The sequence below is a fragment of the Gobio gobio genome, assembly GCF_949357685.1.
Source record: "Gobio gobio genome assembly, chromosome: 20".
NCBI lineage: Eukaryota > Metazoa > Chordata > Actinopteri > Cypriniformes > Gobionidae > Gobio > Gobio gobio.
In genome coordinates this window covers 22,923,921-22,941,729 of record NC_137113.1, presented here as the reverse complement: position 1 = coordinate 22,941,729, position 17,809 = coordinate 22,923,921, and the positions used below count along the sequence as shown (strand labels likewise).

The 17,809-nt window shown below is 37.4% G+C and overlaps 1 protein-coding gene across 1 annotated transcript; it reads right to left on the bottom strand.

Annotated features, from left to right (window-relative positions):
• Positions 1–7,485: 7,485 nt before the first annotated feature.
• Positions 7,486–17,348, bottom strand: map3k8 (mitogen-activated protein kinase kinase kinase 8). Its single transcript, XM_079801762.1, has 8 exons — positions 17,222–17,348; positions 15,989–16,322; positions 15,559–15,729; positions 12,954–13,215; positions 11,911–12,017; positions 11,126–11,278; positions 9,170–9,416; positions 7,486–9,084 (listed from the first exon to the last, which is right to left on the bottom strand). The coding sequence occupies exons 1-8, from the start codon at positions 17,251–17,253 to the stop codon at positions 8,960–8,962; spliced, it is 1,431 nt and encodes a 476-aa protein (XP_079657888.1). The 5' UTR covers positions 17,254–17,348; the 3' UTR covers positions 7,486–8,959.
• Positions 17,349–17,809: the final 461 nt, after the last annotated feature.

Sequence of the window (17,809 nt, the reverse complement as noted above, 5' to 3'; positions counted from 1 at the left end):
TGTGTCATAGTCTGACTCACTGAGTCCATACTGAGAACTAAATCAACAAGCTAACAGTGCCAACAAGCTCTGTGTCATCACAAAGAACGATTAATCCATAAATTACACACACAAATATAATGGACGCTGCACACAGCACACACACACACTAGGCTATATGGATTCCGAGAAATAAAATAACTTCTAAACAGAATCAGATGTTTAAATAAGCAGAAAATCAAATTCAATATGAGAGACAAAAAATGCATTAATAAGATTTGCTGTAACCAGATCGACATTTTGTTAGACAGGCGTGAAAGTGCATCTGTACACAAGCACATGTTTCTGGACACCATGACTGCAGGGTACTGTGTCTCAACAGACAAGGACTATGAATTATGAAATGTAATAACTATCATCTGTTTGTACAGTCTGGAGATGGGAAGATTAGAGGACAGAGCGTCTCTGGTTATAGCTGTGTTTGTAAAGAATGGCTCTTTGTACACAGTAGCACACACTAACATTAGTGGTGCCACACCAGAGGCTATCTGTCTGAGTCCTGTTAGAAGGGGGGAGACGAGCTGTCCCACTGTCTCACCAAATGAAACGATTCAGCTGGGATCATGAAAGCTCAACAGGCAAAATATAAAAATGTCATTGAGTTAATTATATTATATTATACTCTAAATATATTACTACTAATAATAATGATACTGATCATTTTATGGACAAAATATTAAATTGTAATTTAGTTGAAATAATATTACACTGATATATAAAAATATTAGCAATTATATTATTATACTCTAAATATACTACCAACAATAATGACAATGATCATTTTTATGCACAAAATATAAGAAAATATTCAAATGTAAATTAGTTAAAAATAATATTCTGATATATAATAATACTAACAATTATATTATATTAATTGTATATTATATTATACTGTAAATATATTACTAATAATAATAATGATACAGATAATAATGATATTACATTTTAAAATGTCATAGTTACAATAATATTACACTGATATATAAAATAGCCTATACTAAAAAATGCTGGGTTAAAAACAACCCAAGTTGGGTTGAAAATGGACTAACCCAGCAATTGTGTTGTTTTAAGCAAACATTTAACCCAACTTGCTGGGTTAAAACGACCCATTCACTGGGTTAAAACAACCCAATTGCTGGGTTAGTCCATTTTCAACCCAACTTGGGTTGTTTTTAACCTAGCATTTTTTAGAGTGTAATGACAATGATAGTTTTTATGCATAAAATATTACAAAATGTTCAAATAATTATAATAATAATAATAATAGCAAGTATATTGTATTATTATATTAGCTATATTAATTATATTATATTACTGCTAATAAGGATGATAATTCTACACACTTTTTATTTGTTTGTTTGTTTTATCCGGTAATTTGAGACTTAAGTAAGTTTAGGTAAGTTTGTTTTCCAAATCACTACATTAAATCGTTCTAGAGTTGTGATAATTGTGAACATCTGGCACTGGCTCTGAACTAGCACCCGGTTCATTCTGGTGGGAAAAGGGGTAATAGCATCAAATCATAGTCCCCGCAGCTTTAAACAGTCTTATACTGACCTCTTCTGGACAAAAGCTGTAAGCTTGTAGACATCAGTGCACATTTTGGCTGTGGTGTGTGCAATAAGTGTGTAATGCCTGCTAATTAGGCTACGTTGTTTATTCCGATCACTTGGGCACTTTTTGGACTTAAATTAGTTTATTCTTACTGTTGACGTTTGAAAATGATGCATGTGTTTTTCCATGGGTTAAAGTCATCGGTTAATTTTGTGATTTTGACAGTTTCCACTTGGACATTTTAGTCATGCATGACTGTATTTGAATGTGTTTGCCCTGTTTTAATCCGTTTTCCTGGGAAATTGATTTATTTTGTCATTATTTTGTTTTAAGGAAATAAAATGGTGCTAATCAATCTTGTTTGACATGGCAATAAAATTATATCATATTACTTTGGCAGTTAAAATGTTGGGTGTTTTTTTCTTGCATTAGGCGGGTTTTAGTGAGCTTTTGGGCTGGAAATCGTCATCCCAATCTGGCAGCACTGAGTAGGCCTACCCGTTCTGTATCTGAGGCAACCGAGGTTACTTAAAGGGGTACAGCGCTGGGAAGATGAACGTGTTTTTAATCTGGGTCATTTATGTAGTAGAAATGTGAAATTATTTTTTAATTTGGTGCCTTCTAGACTGAGAAAAGACAGAAAATGTATTTTTGTCTCATGTGAATGAAAGACAACAACTCCCAGAATGCACTTGCTTCGCTGCCCTATGAGGCCACTCCCAAAGCCACGGCTACTGGTTATCACTTGCCCACCATGACACCGCCCCCACTGTCGTTTTGATTTTCATAGTAATACAATCATTTTGTTCAGTTAGAGAATAAACACTACAATTAAAAACTAAACATGTCTTTTCAATAAAGTGTGAGTGAGCCGAACGAAAGAAACAGAACAAATGCAGCAGGAGTCAGTGATGAGCTGAGCTGAGGTAAGCGTGGCAGTCATTCACCGCGCATGTACAGTCTGGCGCGTTTTCAGATCCCATATGGAAGCTTAACTTTCATAGGAATTCATTGAAAAGTTGAAACACTCACTTTGCTCCGCACCACTCCGTTATTAATGCCAGATCCGAGCGGCTGTGCGCATTCACATTCTGTGAGTGAGATCCCTCCCCTGTGGGCGGGTTGATAACATGCGGAACAGCTCCTTCTACTGGCTGTAGTCTTTAGCCTCTGGCCAAAAAATCCTCAGATGACGCAAAATGACAATATTTGCGTCATCTGAGGATTTTTTCCAGAAATAAAATGCATAATTCTCTCGTCTCAGGGGGATATGAGGGGGGAAAATACCATAATTTGAATATACTACCAGGTTTCTACTGATACAAAGCTTAATGCTAATCGCACCACCACGTTCCCTTGCGATACTACACAAGTACTGCGTCGTTCATCTTATTAAGCCTATTAAGCCAAGACGCTACGAGGAAAACTCCTTTCTCCGATTCTGAAGCCTTTATACAAGAATGCAGTGTAAACTGCACATCGATTGGTTCAAAAAGATAAGTAAAACAAACCAATGACGGTGCGGTACGCACGAGCCAATGGTGAACGAGCCCGCCGAAAGGAGCGGGGTCTCGGGCTATATAAGCGGCCAAATCACCAAGGCAAATTGATACATTTTCCTTCAGCGACGCAGATATCATCTCTTCGCTAGACCTACAAGATTGATTCGCAGCTGGATTCGCCGCTGATCTTCTCGCTGCTGCGCAGTTGATCAGCTCGCCTCCCGGCTCGCGGCTGTCAAGCTTCGAAGCGTTATGAATCAGCGAGTCGAATCATGATTCGGATTGCGTGTCAAACAGCCAAACTGCTGAAATCACGTGACTTTGGCGATCCAAACTACTTAATCGACTCACTGATTCATGACGCTTCAAAGCTTCATGATGCAGTGTTTTGAAATCGGTCATCACTATATAAGTCGTTATTTAGTTTTTTTTGCTCACAAAAACTATTCTCGTCGCTTCATAAAGTTATTGTAGAACCACTGTAGTGAGATGGACTTTGTAACGACGTCTTTAGTACCTTTTATGGGTCTTGAAAGTGTAAAGTATACATTGTGCCAATGGAGGCCTTTCAGAGCCATCGGATTTCAACTAAAATATCTTCATTTGTGTTCCGAAGGTGAACGGAGGTCTTACGGGTGTCGAACCACATGAGGGTAAGTAATTAATGACAGAATTTTCATTTTTGGGTGAACTAACCCTTTAAAGCAGCTCAAACATGCATTTTAGTCTGAGAGGCTTAAGCCTTGTCTGTGAAACCCGGGGATAGAGGTTTATGCAAATAAAAGTCTAGACTACAATTTACATAGTTTTACATTACAAGGGACATTTTGTCAACATATTATTTATAGGCCTAACTGCTGAGATCCTAGATTATCAATGGACAAAATAACAAAAATAGTCAGTCAACTCAATAACTGTCATTATTACGATATTCACACAGTAGGTGCAGGATCACTTGTGTACCAAAACTAGTCGCGACACACACTCTCAAACTACTACTGTAATCATTCAAATTTAAATATAATGATTTCTTAAATTGAATAAAGTTAATAGGTCTATTTTGAATAATACATTCTGATTCCATTTTCAAATGCTTATTTTGATCAGAAACCCCAGAACCCCTTTATGTTTTCCGTCTTTCAGCACACAAAATGTTCAGTCACCCAAATTTTGCACTTTTAGCCTTAAAAACGTGGCCAAGATCAACACTCAGTAATACCTTTTGCACAGTGATGAATCACACACTATTCATATTTTTTAGAACATTTATTCTATATAACTTCCCCCAAGTAAAAACAGAGAGCAGTCCTAGCCTTAGGTGATACTTATCTGGTCTTTCCAGAGTGACTAAGAAACTTCTGAAGAACTGCTTATTGCTTGAAACAGCCATAATGTATTTTTTGGTTATCTGAAATCACAACCGTAAAATAATCACCAGTAGGTATGGTATATTGCTATATTAGGAATCAGCACATGAAAGGCTAAAGGTGCCGCTATAGGAAATTATTTCATTTATTTGCTGGCCGCATAAATACAGTACCCTATCTTTAATAATCATCTCAGCATGTTTTATTGTATGACAATACAGTATACGCAGCATCTACCAAATATCCTATTACCTTAACGCCATTGATTGTTCCTTGCAGTTTCCTTTTCTTCTTATTCATATTTCATTCTGCCCCTTAATATATATATATATATATATATATATATATGTTTGTTTGTTTGTTTGTTTGTTTGTTTGTTTGTTTTTTGGGGGGGGTGTCCCATTCAACCTGAATTCACATATATTTTAAATGGAACAGATTATTGATCCTTTTGACAAAATATTTTTTTTAAATTCTAAAAATAAAGTTTGCGTATGTGTTTTTTGTTGACTATCATGTTTGATATATAAGGCTTTTGTGGCCCATGCAATACAATAATGATTGTGATGATGACAGATGTAGCCTGATTATGTATCGTATTTGATACTCACATTTTAACATGATTTTTCAAAATGTATGGATGATCCTGTAAACGACTGATTAAGAGTTCATCTTGAAATATAACTCACAATATAAATTCCACAGCAAAAAGACACGTTTTAGCTATTACACAAGGCCTTTTACTTTTTATTAAAAAAATCTATCAATTAGATGACAGAAGGCAGTGTACATGTTTTCAAGCAAAGTTTAATCATGTTGATAATTTAGGGGCCTTAGAAATTTGCATATATTGTATTATACAGTGGGATTTCTATAGTACGCAATATGAAAAAAAAAATGGTGGTGTTTTCCCTGCTTAAAATTGGACACTATAACAATATTGATACAAAAATTCATATTTATCTACTTTTTATTTTTTTATTTTTTATTTTTAAGTTTGTTACCTCAAGGCAACATTGTACCATAATGGACACATTGAAAAATGCAACATTTTCATGTAGAAAAAAGAAATAGTTATGAAAAATATCTATTTCTTTAACCAGACACTTGAACAAACACATTTATCCATTTTTTATGCAATACAAATGTCATATTTAATAAAAAAGTAACAATTAAAATTCAGTTGTTGCTCTCAGGCAACACTGTACCATCGTGCGACACAAGTATCACCAAATCATCATATCAAGTTATCATATCCATCTTCATCTTCATCTCCATCTTCGATCTCACCCTCACTCTATCCCTGCCAGACTGTCACTATGTCCTCATCTTCCTCATTACAGTATGACACCTCATCCTCACCCTCATCAACTGGCAGTTGTGTTTTATACCTTTTTTAAGTGCTATAGAAAATGTGCAGATCATAATTTTTGCAGTTATAGTATATGATTTACTATTCTTATAAATACATTACAAAATCATGCAAAAATGCAAACATATTTAGATAATTCTAGCTCTTTTCCTTACAAATATACTATATTTGTATCCAACCTATGTCTGGTATGGCCTTATGCGATTCCATTATGGTACAATGTTGCCTTGAGGCAACACACAGTTTTTTGTTATTTACTATAAAACATGTGATGATATATAAAGTTCTTGAAAATACTTATTTACTTACCAGTGAAGGCGACTCATATTTTTTGGTGGGTGATTAACTGGACGCAAATGAGTGAAAATGCACTTTTCATTGGAGAAAATATGAAGCCATGTGACATTTGCACGAAATGGACCCCTGTGGGTCATGTGACCACTTTTTTGCACTTTCATTGATTAGAGTTCTTGTTCCCTGAGATAGGTTTGACCAATAAATTGGTGTTTCATTTTTATTAAAAATATTTTGCCTTGAGGCAACACCGTACCATAGAAGGTTAAATAATAACTTAATGTAAATCGAAACTGCAAAAAGTCTCAGGGTAAGATCTAGTTTAAATCAATAAAAGTCAACTTATTGTCCCCTTCATGATAAAAAACAAAAAAACAAGCAAATGTGTGTATGTTTGTATCTGTGGGCGCTAGAGGGCAGGAAGTGATTGTTGCGAGTGACGCATCATTGTAGAAATTCTTGTCCCTTTATTATGGTCTAATATCTCTCACTGTACTGTATATTATAAATGTCAGGGAATACAGTCTTTCTCACCCCCTCCACCTTTCATTTCAAAAGCAGAAACCTATCGACAGGGGGAAACCCGCTTCCTCACTTGAGCTCTGCTGACCATGCTCTTCTCTCTTTCTCAAGAAATGACACATGCGCAAAAAAACATTTAATTTCAGTGTCACTGCGTGGAAATCATTTCGTTACTTATAGTAAAGTGTGATCTCAACTTTATTGAAGCTCAGAAACTGGCCACTCCCATGAAGCAATGAGTCTCACATAATCTGAGAAAAATAAAAGTGTCCCAAAGAGGCACAAAACTTTCACGAACCTTTACATTGACTTTTCCCTGCTGGTAGAATGACCTATATACCGAACTTAACCCATGACCCATTAATACTAACACTTTTTTATTCTATTCTATCTAGCATATGTTGTTGTTCTTTTGTTGACTTAACTGCTTTTGTTGTTCTCCTCATTTGCAAGGAGACGATTTTTTTGGGGCCAATTTTGAATAATAAATTCTGATTCAATTGTTTCATTGGATGGGGTGTGCAAGAATTATATACAATATATTGTTTTGCTAAATTTGTATGATTTTCAAATGCTTATTTTGATCAGAAACCCCAGAACCCCTTTATGTTTTCCGTCCTGAAAGTCATTGAGTTTAGATTATTTTGTGAACTTTCAGCACACAAAATGTTCAGTCACCCAAAAAGTGTTTGAACTTGCCCACTAAATGACATATCTTATCATTATCAGCAATCAACATTTCTATTTTGCACTTATAGAATTAAAAACGGGGTCAAGATCAACACTCAGTAATACCTTTCGCACAGTGATGAATCACACACTATTCATATTTTTTAGAACATTTATTCTATATAACTTCCCCCAGTAAAAACAGAGAGCAGTCCTAGCCTTATAGGTGTTACTTATCTGGTCTTTCCAGAGTGACTAAGAGACTTCTGAAGAACTGCTTATTGCTTGAAACAGCCATAATGTATTTTTTGGTTATCTGAAATCACAACCTTAAAATAATCACAAGTATAGTATATTGGCATATTAGGAATCAGCACATGAAAGGCTAAAAATCACGCTGATTTTAGCAAATAAAAACAAGCAATCTTTTTCACTTTTTCACAGATGCATAGACAGTAAAAATTGCAGTCACATCAAATATTTATTGAGTCACTTTTATGAACATTCATTTGAAACATTGCTGGGAGGATCTGAACACTCTATTACATTTTTGTCCGAGTGCATGTTTCATTGTCTTGCATTGCAACTATTCAACAAAAACACATTCCATGGGAATATCAACCTGAGATGATTTTCAGTATCATATGAAAACAATTTCTGGAAGAAAAATATTGGTGTAGTGTCCTTTTTTTTTTTGCCATTTCTTATTTTTACAATGGATGTATTATCCAGGGAACTCAGATAAAGCTAAAGACAAGGCACTCGGATTGCAAAACATAAATTAAACAGAAATCATTTACTGATTCTAAGTAGACTAATACACATCATGATTCATATTTCACAAAAAAAAAAAACTAAAAATGTAGGTCAGAACACATTTATACATTCAGATAACACAGGCCTGCCTTTGTTATTCACTGGAGATGCATACATTCTTAACATAGCACTGCTATGGTCAAAATAATAATAAAAACATTCTGCAGTTGGCAGTGATAATCTAGTATAATAATCATTTGCATGAATATTCATGCATCTTTGACATCAGTCTTTACTCTCATTAAGGCCCGCCCTTATGTGATCAGATATAGAATACATAATCAATGCATCTAGCAAAAGCTTTGCAATTACAGTATTTATGTATAAAGCAGAAAGTATTTGGCATGCACAATATATCAACCCCATATTGTTTATCGGCCAACATTAGAGATGCATTTTTATACTGCAAGTTATAATGTTGTGATGCATACATTTATTTTTAAACAAAATAGTGTATAGATTTAATATGGGTGCATCCCTACTAGTATGTATTTTATATACAACATTATATTCATGCCTTTAAAGCACAGACAAGGAACTGCATTAACAAAACCTCACAAACTGTTCATCAAACAATACAAACCACAGTTCTTTCTTCTCTTCAAAAAGTCTTGAATGTCTCTTGCATTTCAAAAACATCCATCTCTAATTGGACAGCTCAATGTCCACTTGGCGCACACTGTCCTCATTTAGGACACCATATATGCGGAATCCTCTTGTGGGAGAGTTTGGCTCCACTGAACTGATGCATCCATGCATTTCTGTATGTATATGAATGCAGACTATACAAGTACCCCACTGGTCCTCAGGAATAATTCACCGTATTAGCCATATTCATTGGATGGTGGCCCTCTAACCAGATTGTAGTAGCCAGCCAAGGCGCCCAGATCTATATAGAGGGAACCTTTCTTCTTAGAGTGCCCAGAATCCTCAGTGTACAAAGAAGATTCTGCGAATACAAGAGTACAGGATCTAAAGCATGCAATTAAATGAATTTGACATGAGATATTGTAGGTGTGTGTTGTGTGACATACCTTGAGTGCTGTCTGAAGGCTGACTGTGCTGTCGCAGCAGTGGGTGAGTGCCCTCCTCCAGCGCAGAGTCCAGACTCCAACAGCGTGGCTGGTCTTCCCGAGATGGATGGAGGGCCTCCTCGTTCAGTAATTCCGTGGCAGAGCTCCTCCGTGTGGGGACCCTATCGAGCGCATGCTCCAGGAGCCTGCGCATCGCGGGGCTGCAGCTTTCAGGTATGTCCTCCAGAGGAGGGGCCTGTTTGTGGATCTGCAAACAGAGATTGTGAAAATCAGGGGCGTAGCTATACATGGTGGCAAGTGCCACCCCTGATATGAAGCTTGGCTGTTGACATTTTGACAGCATAAACAGCTGACTTTTCTCGGCTCAACTATGACACTGGCACAAATGCCACGTACACACTCCAACTGAACTAAGTTGTCACTTCACCGCTTAACAATATTGAAAAAATAACAAGCCGAAAATGCCTATAATAAGGAACATGGCAACACTGCTTTCCATTCACACAGAACTCGTTTTTGCATTAACAAACACGAGATGTGGGCAGTGGAATGGAAAAAAAAAACGTTGAAGAGATGCAAAAGACACAAGATCAATGGTCAAACATATCCGCCTACCATGTATTTACATTGAGAAACAATGGAAAAGTAGTGCAGTGTTATGCAAAAACGCGTTAATTCATCAACGAATAAAATTTTAGAAGATACTTCTAAACACAGATACTGTTCTGTACGCAAACAATTATAAAGGATTCACTCTCACGTTTGAATGCTGGTTTCACTCTTGAAATTTCAATGAGTACCAAGGTTATTATCGTTAACGAAAATCAGGAAAACTAATAGCCTACTATCAATGAAAAAGACAATTCCATGCACGGTCACAGTTAGATATTAAGTCATTTTCTGTAGATTTGAAGCCGGATTTTTCTTTTCTAATTTTTGCCACCCCAATGAAATGGCCGGTCTTACCCGGCAACCCCAGGTGAAAATCAATGGGGACACAGATGCATTCGCACGCAACCTCATGCAAAAAGACACTGTGCATGAATTTACATCAATTACATGAAAAGGAAGTGTAGTATGGGAACAGGGAACTGAAACCAGTTGGACTTGCTACACAAATGCTGAACGCTGCCAGCTTTTAGTCTCCTTCCATTACATGAGCAGCTCTTAAAGTAAAACATGCAAAACTGCCACTGTTAAAATAATCTGCAAAACATAGAGGAAGCTTAAACTGCTGATAAACTGCAGAAAATATTTTTTTTAATGAAAGAGTTATTTACAAATAGTTTGGAATGGAAAGCAGAACTTGCAATCACAAGTTATAACTTGTGATCCCGTATTTTATAGTTTATGGTTAAGGAAATAAAATGTATAAAGAATTATTATAATTATTAAAATTATACATAATTAGCATCCTTTGCTAAAGGAAACTAATAAAGGAAAAAACAACTAATAAAGAAAAAAGACTGAATAATATAATACAGAATCATTATAATTCTTATTAAAATTATGCATAATTAGCATCCTTTGCTGATAGTAGTTTAAACGTAACAACAAATAAATAAAAAGGAAAACTAATAGAGAATAAAACAAAAAACGAATCAAGAAAAATACTATAAATGATATTCCAAATTGTTATCATTATTATTAAAATTATACAGGATTAGCATCCTTTACAGTGGTTTAAATGGTGGGAAAACGAAAACTATTATGAATTAGCATGAGATAAGCTTTGCTAACAGAGGCCTTTATGTCATGAAGTTATGACATCAGCCTGCATGGCATTTCTGGGTTTTGCTTTGTGGTTAATGCATATAGTCGGTTTTTCATATGGTGAGGTGTCGCCACGTTTAGGGACTCTCCCTATACTAGTGCAGTAAAATAAATACAAACTAAATATAATCAAAAGAGTAAGCATTCTGAAGCACCACAATCAAATCGAAAAAGCACACTCACTATGTAGAGATACGAGGGGTAAGCTGTTCGGGGATATCTCCTAACCCATGGAGGACTGCCACTCTGCATATGTATGATTGTGGTTCCCAGACTGTAGATGTCCGTCTTTGTGTTGTGCCCTCGACACAGCACCAGCTCTGGACTCATGTACATCTGTACAGAAGGAAAAGCAAGGTTTTTAACTAAATTCGCAACAGCTTTTCTTGTTTTAGTAATGCAGTTTTGTGCATTGAATACTGGACTGGACTGGCTGTTTTTCTTCTCTGAATATTATAAATATGAAAAACAACTTGTGATGGAATAGGTAAATGTTCTAGTGAACATCTGGCAAACTGCTCACTGTACTGCCTGGTAGTAAACAACTTTATTATTCTATGGTGGGAATCTTCAAGGCATGCTGGACTTTCCAATTGGGGCAAAAAGTCAACACTCCTCAGTGTGCTAATGTGCATGTGTTTGGGTCGTTTTGGGCCTTTCCCAGAGTTTGTTAGGGAACAGAATGTCAGCTACTAGGGGGGGATAAGTGCATCTCTCTGTGTGTGCCTTCTAGTTTTTTAGATCTCCTTTCAGTTGCCCTTTGACTATTTAAAAAATGTACATACCATAAGATAACATTTATTCAGTGACTTTCTAAAAGACGTCTGCCACCAGCATAATCAGGAACTGCCAAATTCTGCATCGTTTCTAAATATAGACTCAGCTTAAAACTAACATTTAGTCACGACACAGTGACAGACCAAGTATGGACAAATTCAAGTGTGCAAAGTGACCTCAAACACACTCACCTCTGTGCCACGTAGGTCCCGAGGGACATACACATCATCCTTCATCTGTACTGTAAGACCAAAATCCACCAGCACGGCTTTGGCGGACATCAACACAATATTACTGGCTGCAGGGACAAAAAGAGAATTTAATTCATGTCTACATTGCAACCAAATTGAGGTTGTTCAGTTTGTGTATGTGCTGCAGCAGACAAGTAGCAAGGTGTTGTTTTCCAGAAGCAGAGTAAGGTCATTACTCATGGGGGGGATTGAAAAACAGATCACCAGAAGTCTCAAAACCCCCTTTTCTTGCTCTCCCTTCATACTTGACACTACTTAAAATAACACGTTTCCTCTCCAAGCCAAATGTCAAGAAGCCAACCCTTAAAACCACAAAGCAGGCAACTGTGATTGGTCACTCGTTTCACTGAAAATCTCTTCACGTTACCCTCTCAGTCTTACTGAAATTTGAAAGCAGACGGATGGCCTGTTGAATAAGCCCCTGAAAGTAATACATTTGAGTAATCCCATCTGTCTGTCTTCCTCCTCTCGCTGTCCTGACTGGAAATTCCAGATGCCTGAGAAGTCATGAGCTGCAGCACTGATTGGCTTCTGCGTATGACTAAACAGCTGCAGAATGTTGTCCGCCACAACCCCACCATATTAAATTGTCATGTTCCTCATCTTTGTAGGGCACTAAAAACACTAAAAAAAGTAAACACTTCTCCTGCTTGTGGCCAATCCTGTCAATCATTTAACACTGCCGCTTCCTCCCAGTGGCCTCGTTTTAAGTTCCGTCAAATAAGCAGAATACCTTTCTTGACCGCATAGTCCTTATCTGACTTGCTTACAGAGCACCTCTTGTTGCATTTAGGAGGGAAATAACAGTGTTTTTTGCTGCTTGTGGTTGCAGTGGAAAAAGTACTGAACTGCTTTTGACCCTGCTTTTGAAATATGTTTTGAACCATTTTAATTCAGAGCAGCTGATCCAACATGGTTCGGTAGGAAACTGCAGTGATATTTCAGGAAAAAAAAAACGTTATGATGCAATCCAAAGCTCTTACGTTTGATGTCGTGGTGTATAATTTTGTGAGAGTGCAGGTACTCCAGGCCTCGCAGAACCTGCTGGGAGACCCAGATGATCTCGAACTCTCTCATTGGACCACAGCTTTCCAGCTTCTCCAGAACTGAGCCCCCTTCGCCCGCTTCCATGAACAAATGCACTGTCTGCTCCCACAGCAATGCCCCATACAGCTCTGCTATGTTCTCGTGTCGGAACCGGGCTTGGATTTCCACATCTGCAGGCTTGAAATGTTCCACAGGAATCTGGAGAGAAAGTACACTCAAGTTATTTCAGACCGTATGGAGGTGCACCAAAAACGTATACTAAAACGCATAAAAAGATTTAAGCATACATTTATGCAAAGAATTTGATATATGGACAAAATACAGATGACTTAGAGAAGGTAGAACCCAAACTGGAATTTATGTTCCGTCTACCCATCTATGATCTATACCACGGGTGGCCAATCCTGTTCCTGGAGATCTACGTACCTACAGAGTTCAGATTCAACTTAAGTGGTGTTTGATCAGGGTTGGAGCAGAACTTTGCAAGGAAGGTTAATCTCCAGGAACAGGATTGGGCACCGCTGATCGACACATTTCCCCATAAGAACCACACTTCCACACCAATTTCGAAAGTACTGAATTACTAGTAGTTACAATTTTATATATTCACCTGGCTTCTTATATATTTTCCTGTTTTATCTGTTTATTATTATATTCTTATTCTACGGGGCTGTTAAATGCTTGAATCTTTCCATGTTCCCTTTCGAGGGAACGCGAACTGCGTCCAAGACACTTTAGGGACTCTCCCCCAAAGTGTCTTGGACGCAGTTCTTGTTCCCTTTCTCAGGGAACAAGGGTTATAGTCATAACCTGAGACGTTTTCCAAGCACAACACACTGAGACTAATGAATGTAGGACAGCTTATTTATTATTACTCGAATTATCACACATTTCAGTAATAAAAAAATAGCATGCAGTTCGCAATGTGTAGGTTGTTGCCATTAATTTAGAAGTTTTTCCACACCCGTGAGGCTGACATTGTGTCTGCCGCTGCCGCCGGTGCCTTTGTGCACGGAAAACTATGTCAGTTACGTGACGCAAGGTATCGGTCTTTGGTATCGGGGGTATTTTTACAAGTACAAGTACAAGTACATGAGCTTGCATCCATAATCAAAACTTTAAAGGCCACATTAAAAGGATGATTTTGATTCAGCAACACCCTGTTAAAGTCAGCCTGAAATCAAAACTGAACATGGGCGTCGTAACCATTCTATGTGGGTGGGACGAGACCCACCCACTTTTTAAGACCAATGATATTGGACCCACCCACTTTTATCGTCTGTTCACCTACCCCTAACTGATAAACACTTATTATTAAACACGTTAGATGCTTTATTTTCACTTTTCTAATACTTTCTTCATTTATATTGAAAATAAATGCCTTTCCGATCTGATATGTGATGGGAAAAGGGAGTAGAGCGAGTTTGGCAAAAGGCGGATTCGAACCTTGGGTCGATTTGTGTCAAAACTTGATGCCATGCGCCTAACCTCTACACTCTTGTTGCTGTACATGATTCAGTTTTTTTCAATAATTTTGTCTGGCCCAACCAGACGTTTAGTAAGCAAGGCAATATATTTGTACTTAATGTAAATGGCATCTACTCCAGTACAATTTTTTCCGGGAAAGGACCTACCCACATTTTTTTTGCTTCCGACGCCCATGAAACTGACAATCTTTATTTCATGACACATCATTATCTTCCTGTCATGTCATAATCTTTGATCCAAATAACTTCCCCTCCCTCTTGCAACAACAGCTCTTCTCTTCTCTGAAGATGTGTTCACTTACATGAGATTGCAGCAATCGCAAAATGGACCAAATCCAAAATGGACCAAGTCCCGTCCTATTTTCTTTCTTGTGTGAGAAGCCATATCACTTGGATGTACGTCACAATAGGAAAGAAAAAACAATCGCAACTTCTATTTCATGCCGACTATATATTGACCACAAGACTGAAACAACTTCTCCCACTAGACATCTGCACTCTGCCACGCAGTTAGACACCGTCTCTGTGGGCTGCATGTTTCCACGGGGGCGTTCCTGTCAGCTTCCTGTGTACGTTACAGCCATTCTCAGTTTCTGTTCAAACAGAACAGACTGCAGACTGACCCTCTGAACATTTTAGAGAAACTGTGTTATTTCCCAAATGTTCTCTTCCTCATTTGAATATAACGAGTTCCACAACGCGTGTTTCTCTTTTCAGAGTCATTTTTGTTCCCCATTGTTCATAAATCCTTGTGATCTTACATGCTTGGCATAAGATTGTCACAAGGACACATCATTCACTATCACGTGTGCCATCTGTGTTAGTTTCCATATGAGAATTATGTTTACTTCACAAATGTATGCTTGAAATTCTTTTGTTGTGCTTATTAAATTGTTTTCAACATGTACTATTTTTGAACAAGCAGTACAAAATATGTTTTTGCTTAGTCATAAAAGAACATAGATTTCCAGACAGTGGAGTGAAAACAACTACTTTTGCCAAGAATTTTTTTTTAAATTCCTGAAACAAACAGTATCTGCATTCCTGAACTTACTAGTTTGCATGCCATTCGCTTCCGAGTTTTGGTGTCCTGAGCCAGATGGACCTTCCCAAATGAGCCTTTGGGAACATGTCCAGGGCCTAGGGGCTTGTAGGTCAGTTTCCACGGAAACAGAAGAACGTCCAAGTCAATGCGATAATGCCCCTCCTTGATGACCATGTCTGTCTGTAGGAACAAAGCAGGGCGTTTATGAGAGGCAGGCTATGACAAGTATAAACACTCCTTTACACAAAGTATTAACAAATAAGCTTGCTTTAATTAAAGGGATAGTTCACCCAAAAATGAACTCTCCCTTTAAGCCAACAGTGTAAAGACATTTTAAATGCATTCCCTTAAATAATTATGTAACCTTGAACTGTATAGTTCAGCTGTATATGTTATGGATCTGTATGTTATAATCAAAATAACCATCAATAGAGCTTACCTTTTTAAGCAGAACACCCATTTCTTCACCCATCTCTAAAAGAGAGGAGGATGGTGTGTTTGAGACCATATTGACAAAGTCCAGGAGGTCGGATGCTGTCCCATATCGGACCTTTCCAGGATTTTGCGCATGAGTGATTAGATCGTGTGGCGTTTCCTCATTCTCGTCCATGTCTTCTTGCGAGAAACTTTCCTCAAATGAGACCCCCGATTCCACCACCTCGTCAACACAGTAGAAATGTTCTGCCTCTTGGATGAAGTCTTCAATGTTCATGTGAGCAAGAAGCAGTTCTATACCAGCATTTTCATTCTTGTACTCCATCCTTGTTTGAATTCTAGAACAAGAATGTTTGATCATTACAAGAACTTATGTAATTAAATGCATGCATTCATGTTGTATGTATGTGTACAGTGTGGTCAGGTGTTTCCTGATCAGCACACTTGCTCTATCTTGCCTGCAAGTGAGGGGTGGTTTACAGGGGGTGGGAAACCCCAAGATGGGGTTTCTTTTTCAAAACAAATGCCAGCAAATACTTTGGTAACACTTTACTTAAAGCCTTTATCATAATACATTAAGGATACGTTGCCTTGTACTTGTACTTGTGTAATGACAATAAAGTTGAATCTAATCTAATCTAATCTAAACATTATAAAGGTATTCATAATGCATATCTTTTCATAAATAATTGTAACCAAAGTTAAAATGAATTATAATATTCACAGATTCTTTGTTACATCTGAAATTGGTTGTTTGTCACGTTTTAATGCATTATACTTTAATGTGTATAATAATTACAATTATTCATGAGAACATAGCCTTCAATACGCATTACAAGGCATAATTTATGCACTAAAATACTTTTAGAATGCACACATAAAGGCTTCAAGTAAAGTGTTACCAAAACTTTTTCATTGAAACAAGGTCCTTCAGCACAAACGACCTAAATCGTGAAGTTGACCGTCTGTTTTGGGAGACCCCCACAAGCCCAAATTCCCCCAAAATACGGTGCTGAAACATTCTGACAAGCGTCATGCAGAATTACTAATTAAAACACTTTAATACTCAGATAAGAAATTAGGCAACTTGAGTCACTGCCAATAGGCTAATCCAGTGTATATTTTCATATCGTGATGATAATAGTAATGCAGCGGTTCGAAATATATTGTAGGCTACACATGTAATACACGAAAAACAAAACGATATAATATGTATAAAAAGCAGCCGTTTGCCTACCTTTCGGTCAGGGTGATCACAGCAGTGCACATGCTCACTGATTGTCCATAGTTCCCACTGAAGCTCTAACAGACTGACGCTCGGATAGATAAGAGGAATATGAGCTGCGCCTCCGCTCTGCGCATATACGTCAACTGCGGTTTCGTTTTCTCTTTTCAGAGAGGTATTTTCTCATTGAGAGGTCACATATTTCTGCCACAGTCCCCTATCAGAATGTTCCGTGGAAAATTTAAGGATGTAATTTGCTTTCATCTTCATGATTCACTTGTTCAAGAGTTGTACCTCTTAACAATCTCGTGGTGGCAAAGAAAAACATAAGCATGCACGTATGATGGTATAAAAACACCCACGTGTGATCTCCTTTGATATATGAGGTTAAAACGTTTTCCTTAACTTTCATTCTGACTCGTTCGTGAACGATGTAGGCCTACCTAACTACTTGTAAACTTGCAAAATAATAACTAAAACTAACCGAATCTTTTAGTGACTCAAATTAATATATTTTTGGGATCGCCGGTCTCATTCAATCTCAAAAGTAGTAAATACAGCTGATATGGCACAATCGGTGCCGTTTTGTTCATAACGGAT

Excerpts from the sequence above, each read along its gene's own strand:
- map3k8 (XM_079801762.1), bottom strand. The coding sequence starts at position 17,253 with ATGTGCACTGCTGTGATCACCCTGACCGAAAG. Across the intron at positions 13,216-15,558 it reads AGCGAATGGCATGCAAACTA|ATTCCTGTGGAACATTTCAA; the intron begins GTAAGTTCAGGA and ends CTTTCTCTCCAG. Across the intron at positions 9,417-11,125 it reads ACCCCTCGTATCTCTACATA|ATCCACAAACAGGCCCCTCC; the intron begins GTGAGTGTGCTT and ends CTCTGTTTGCAG.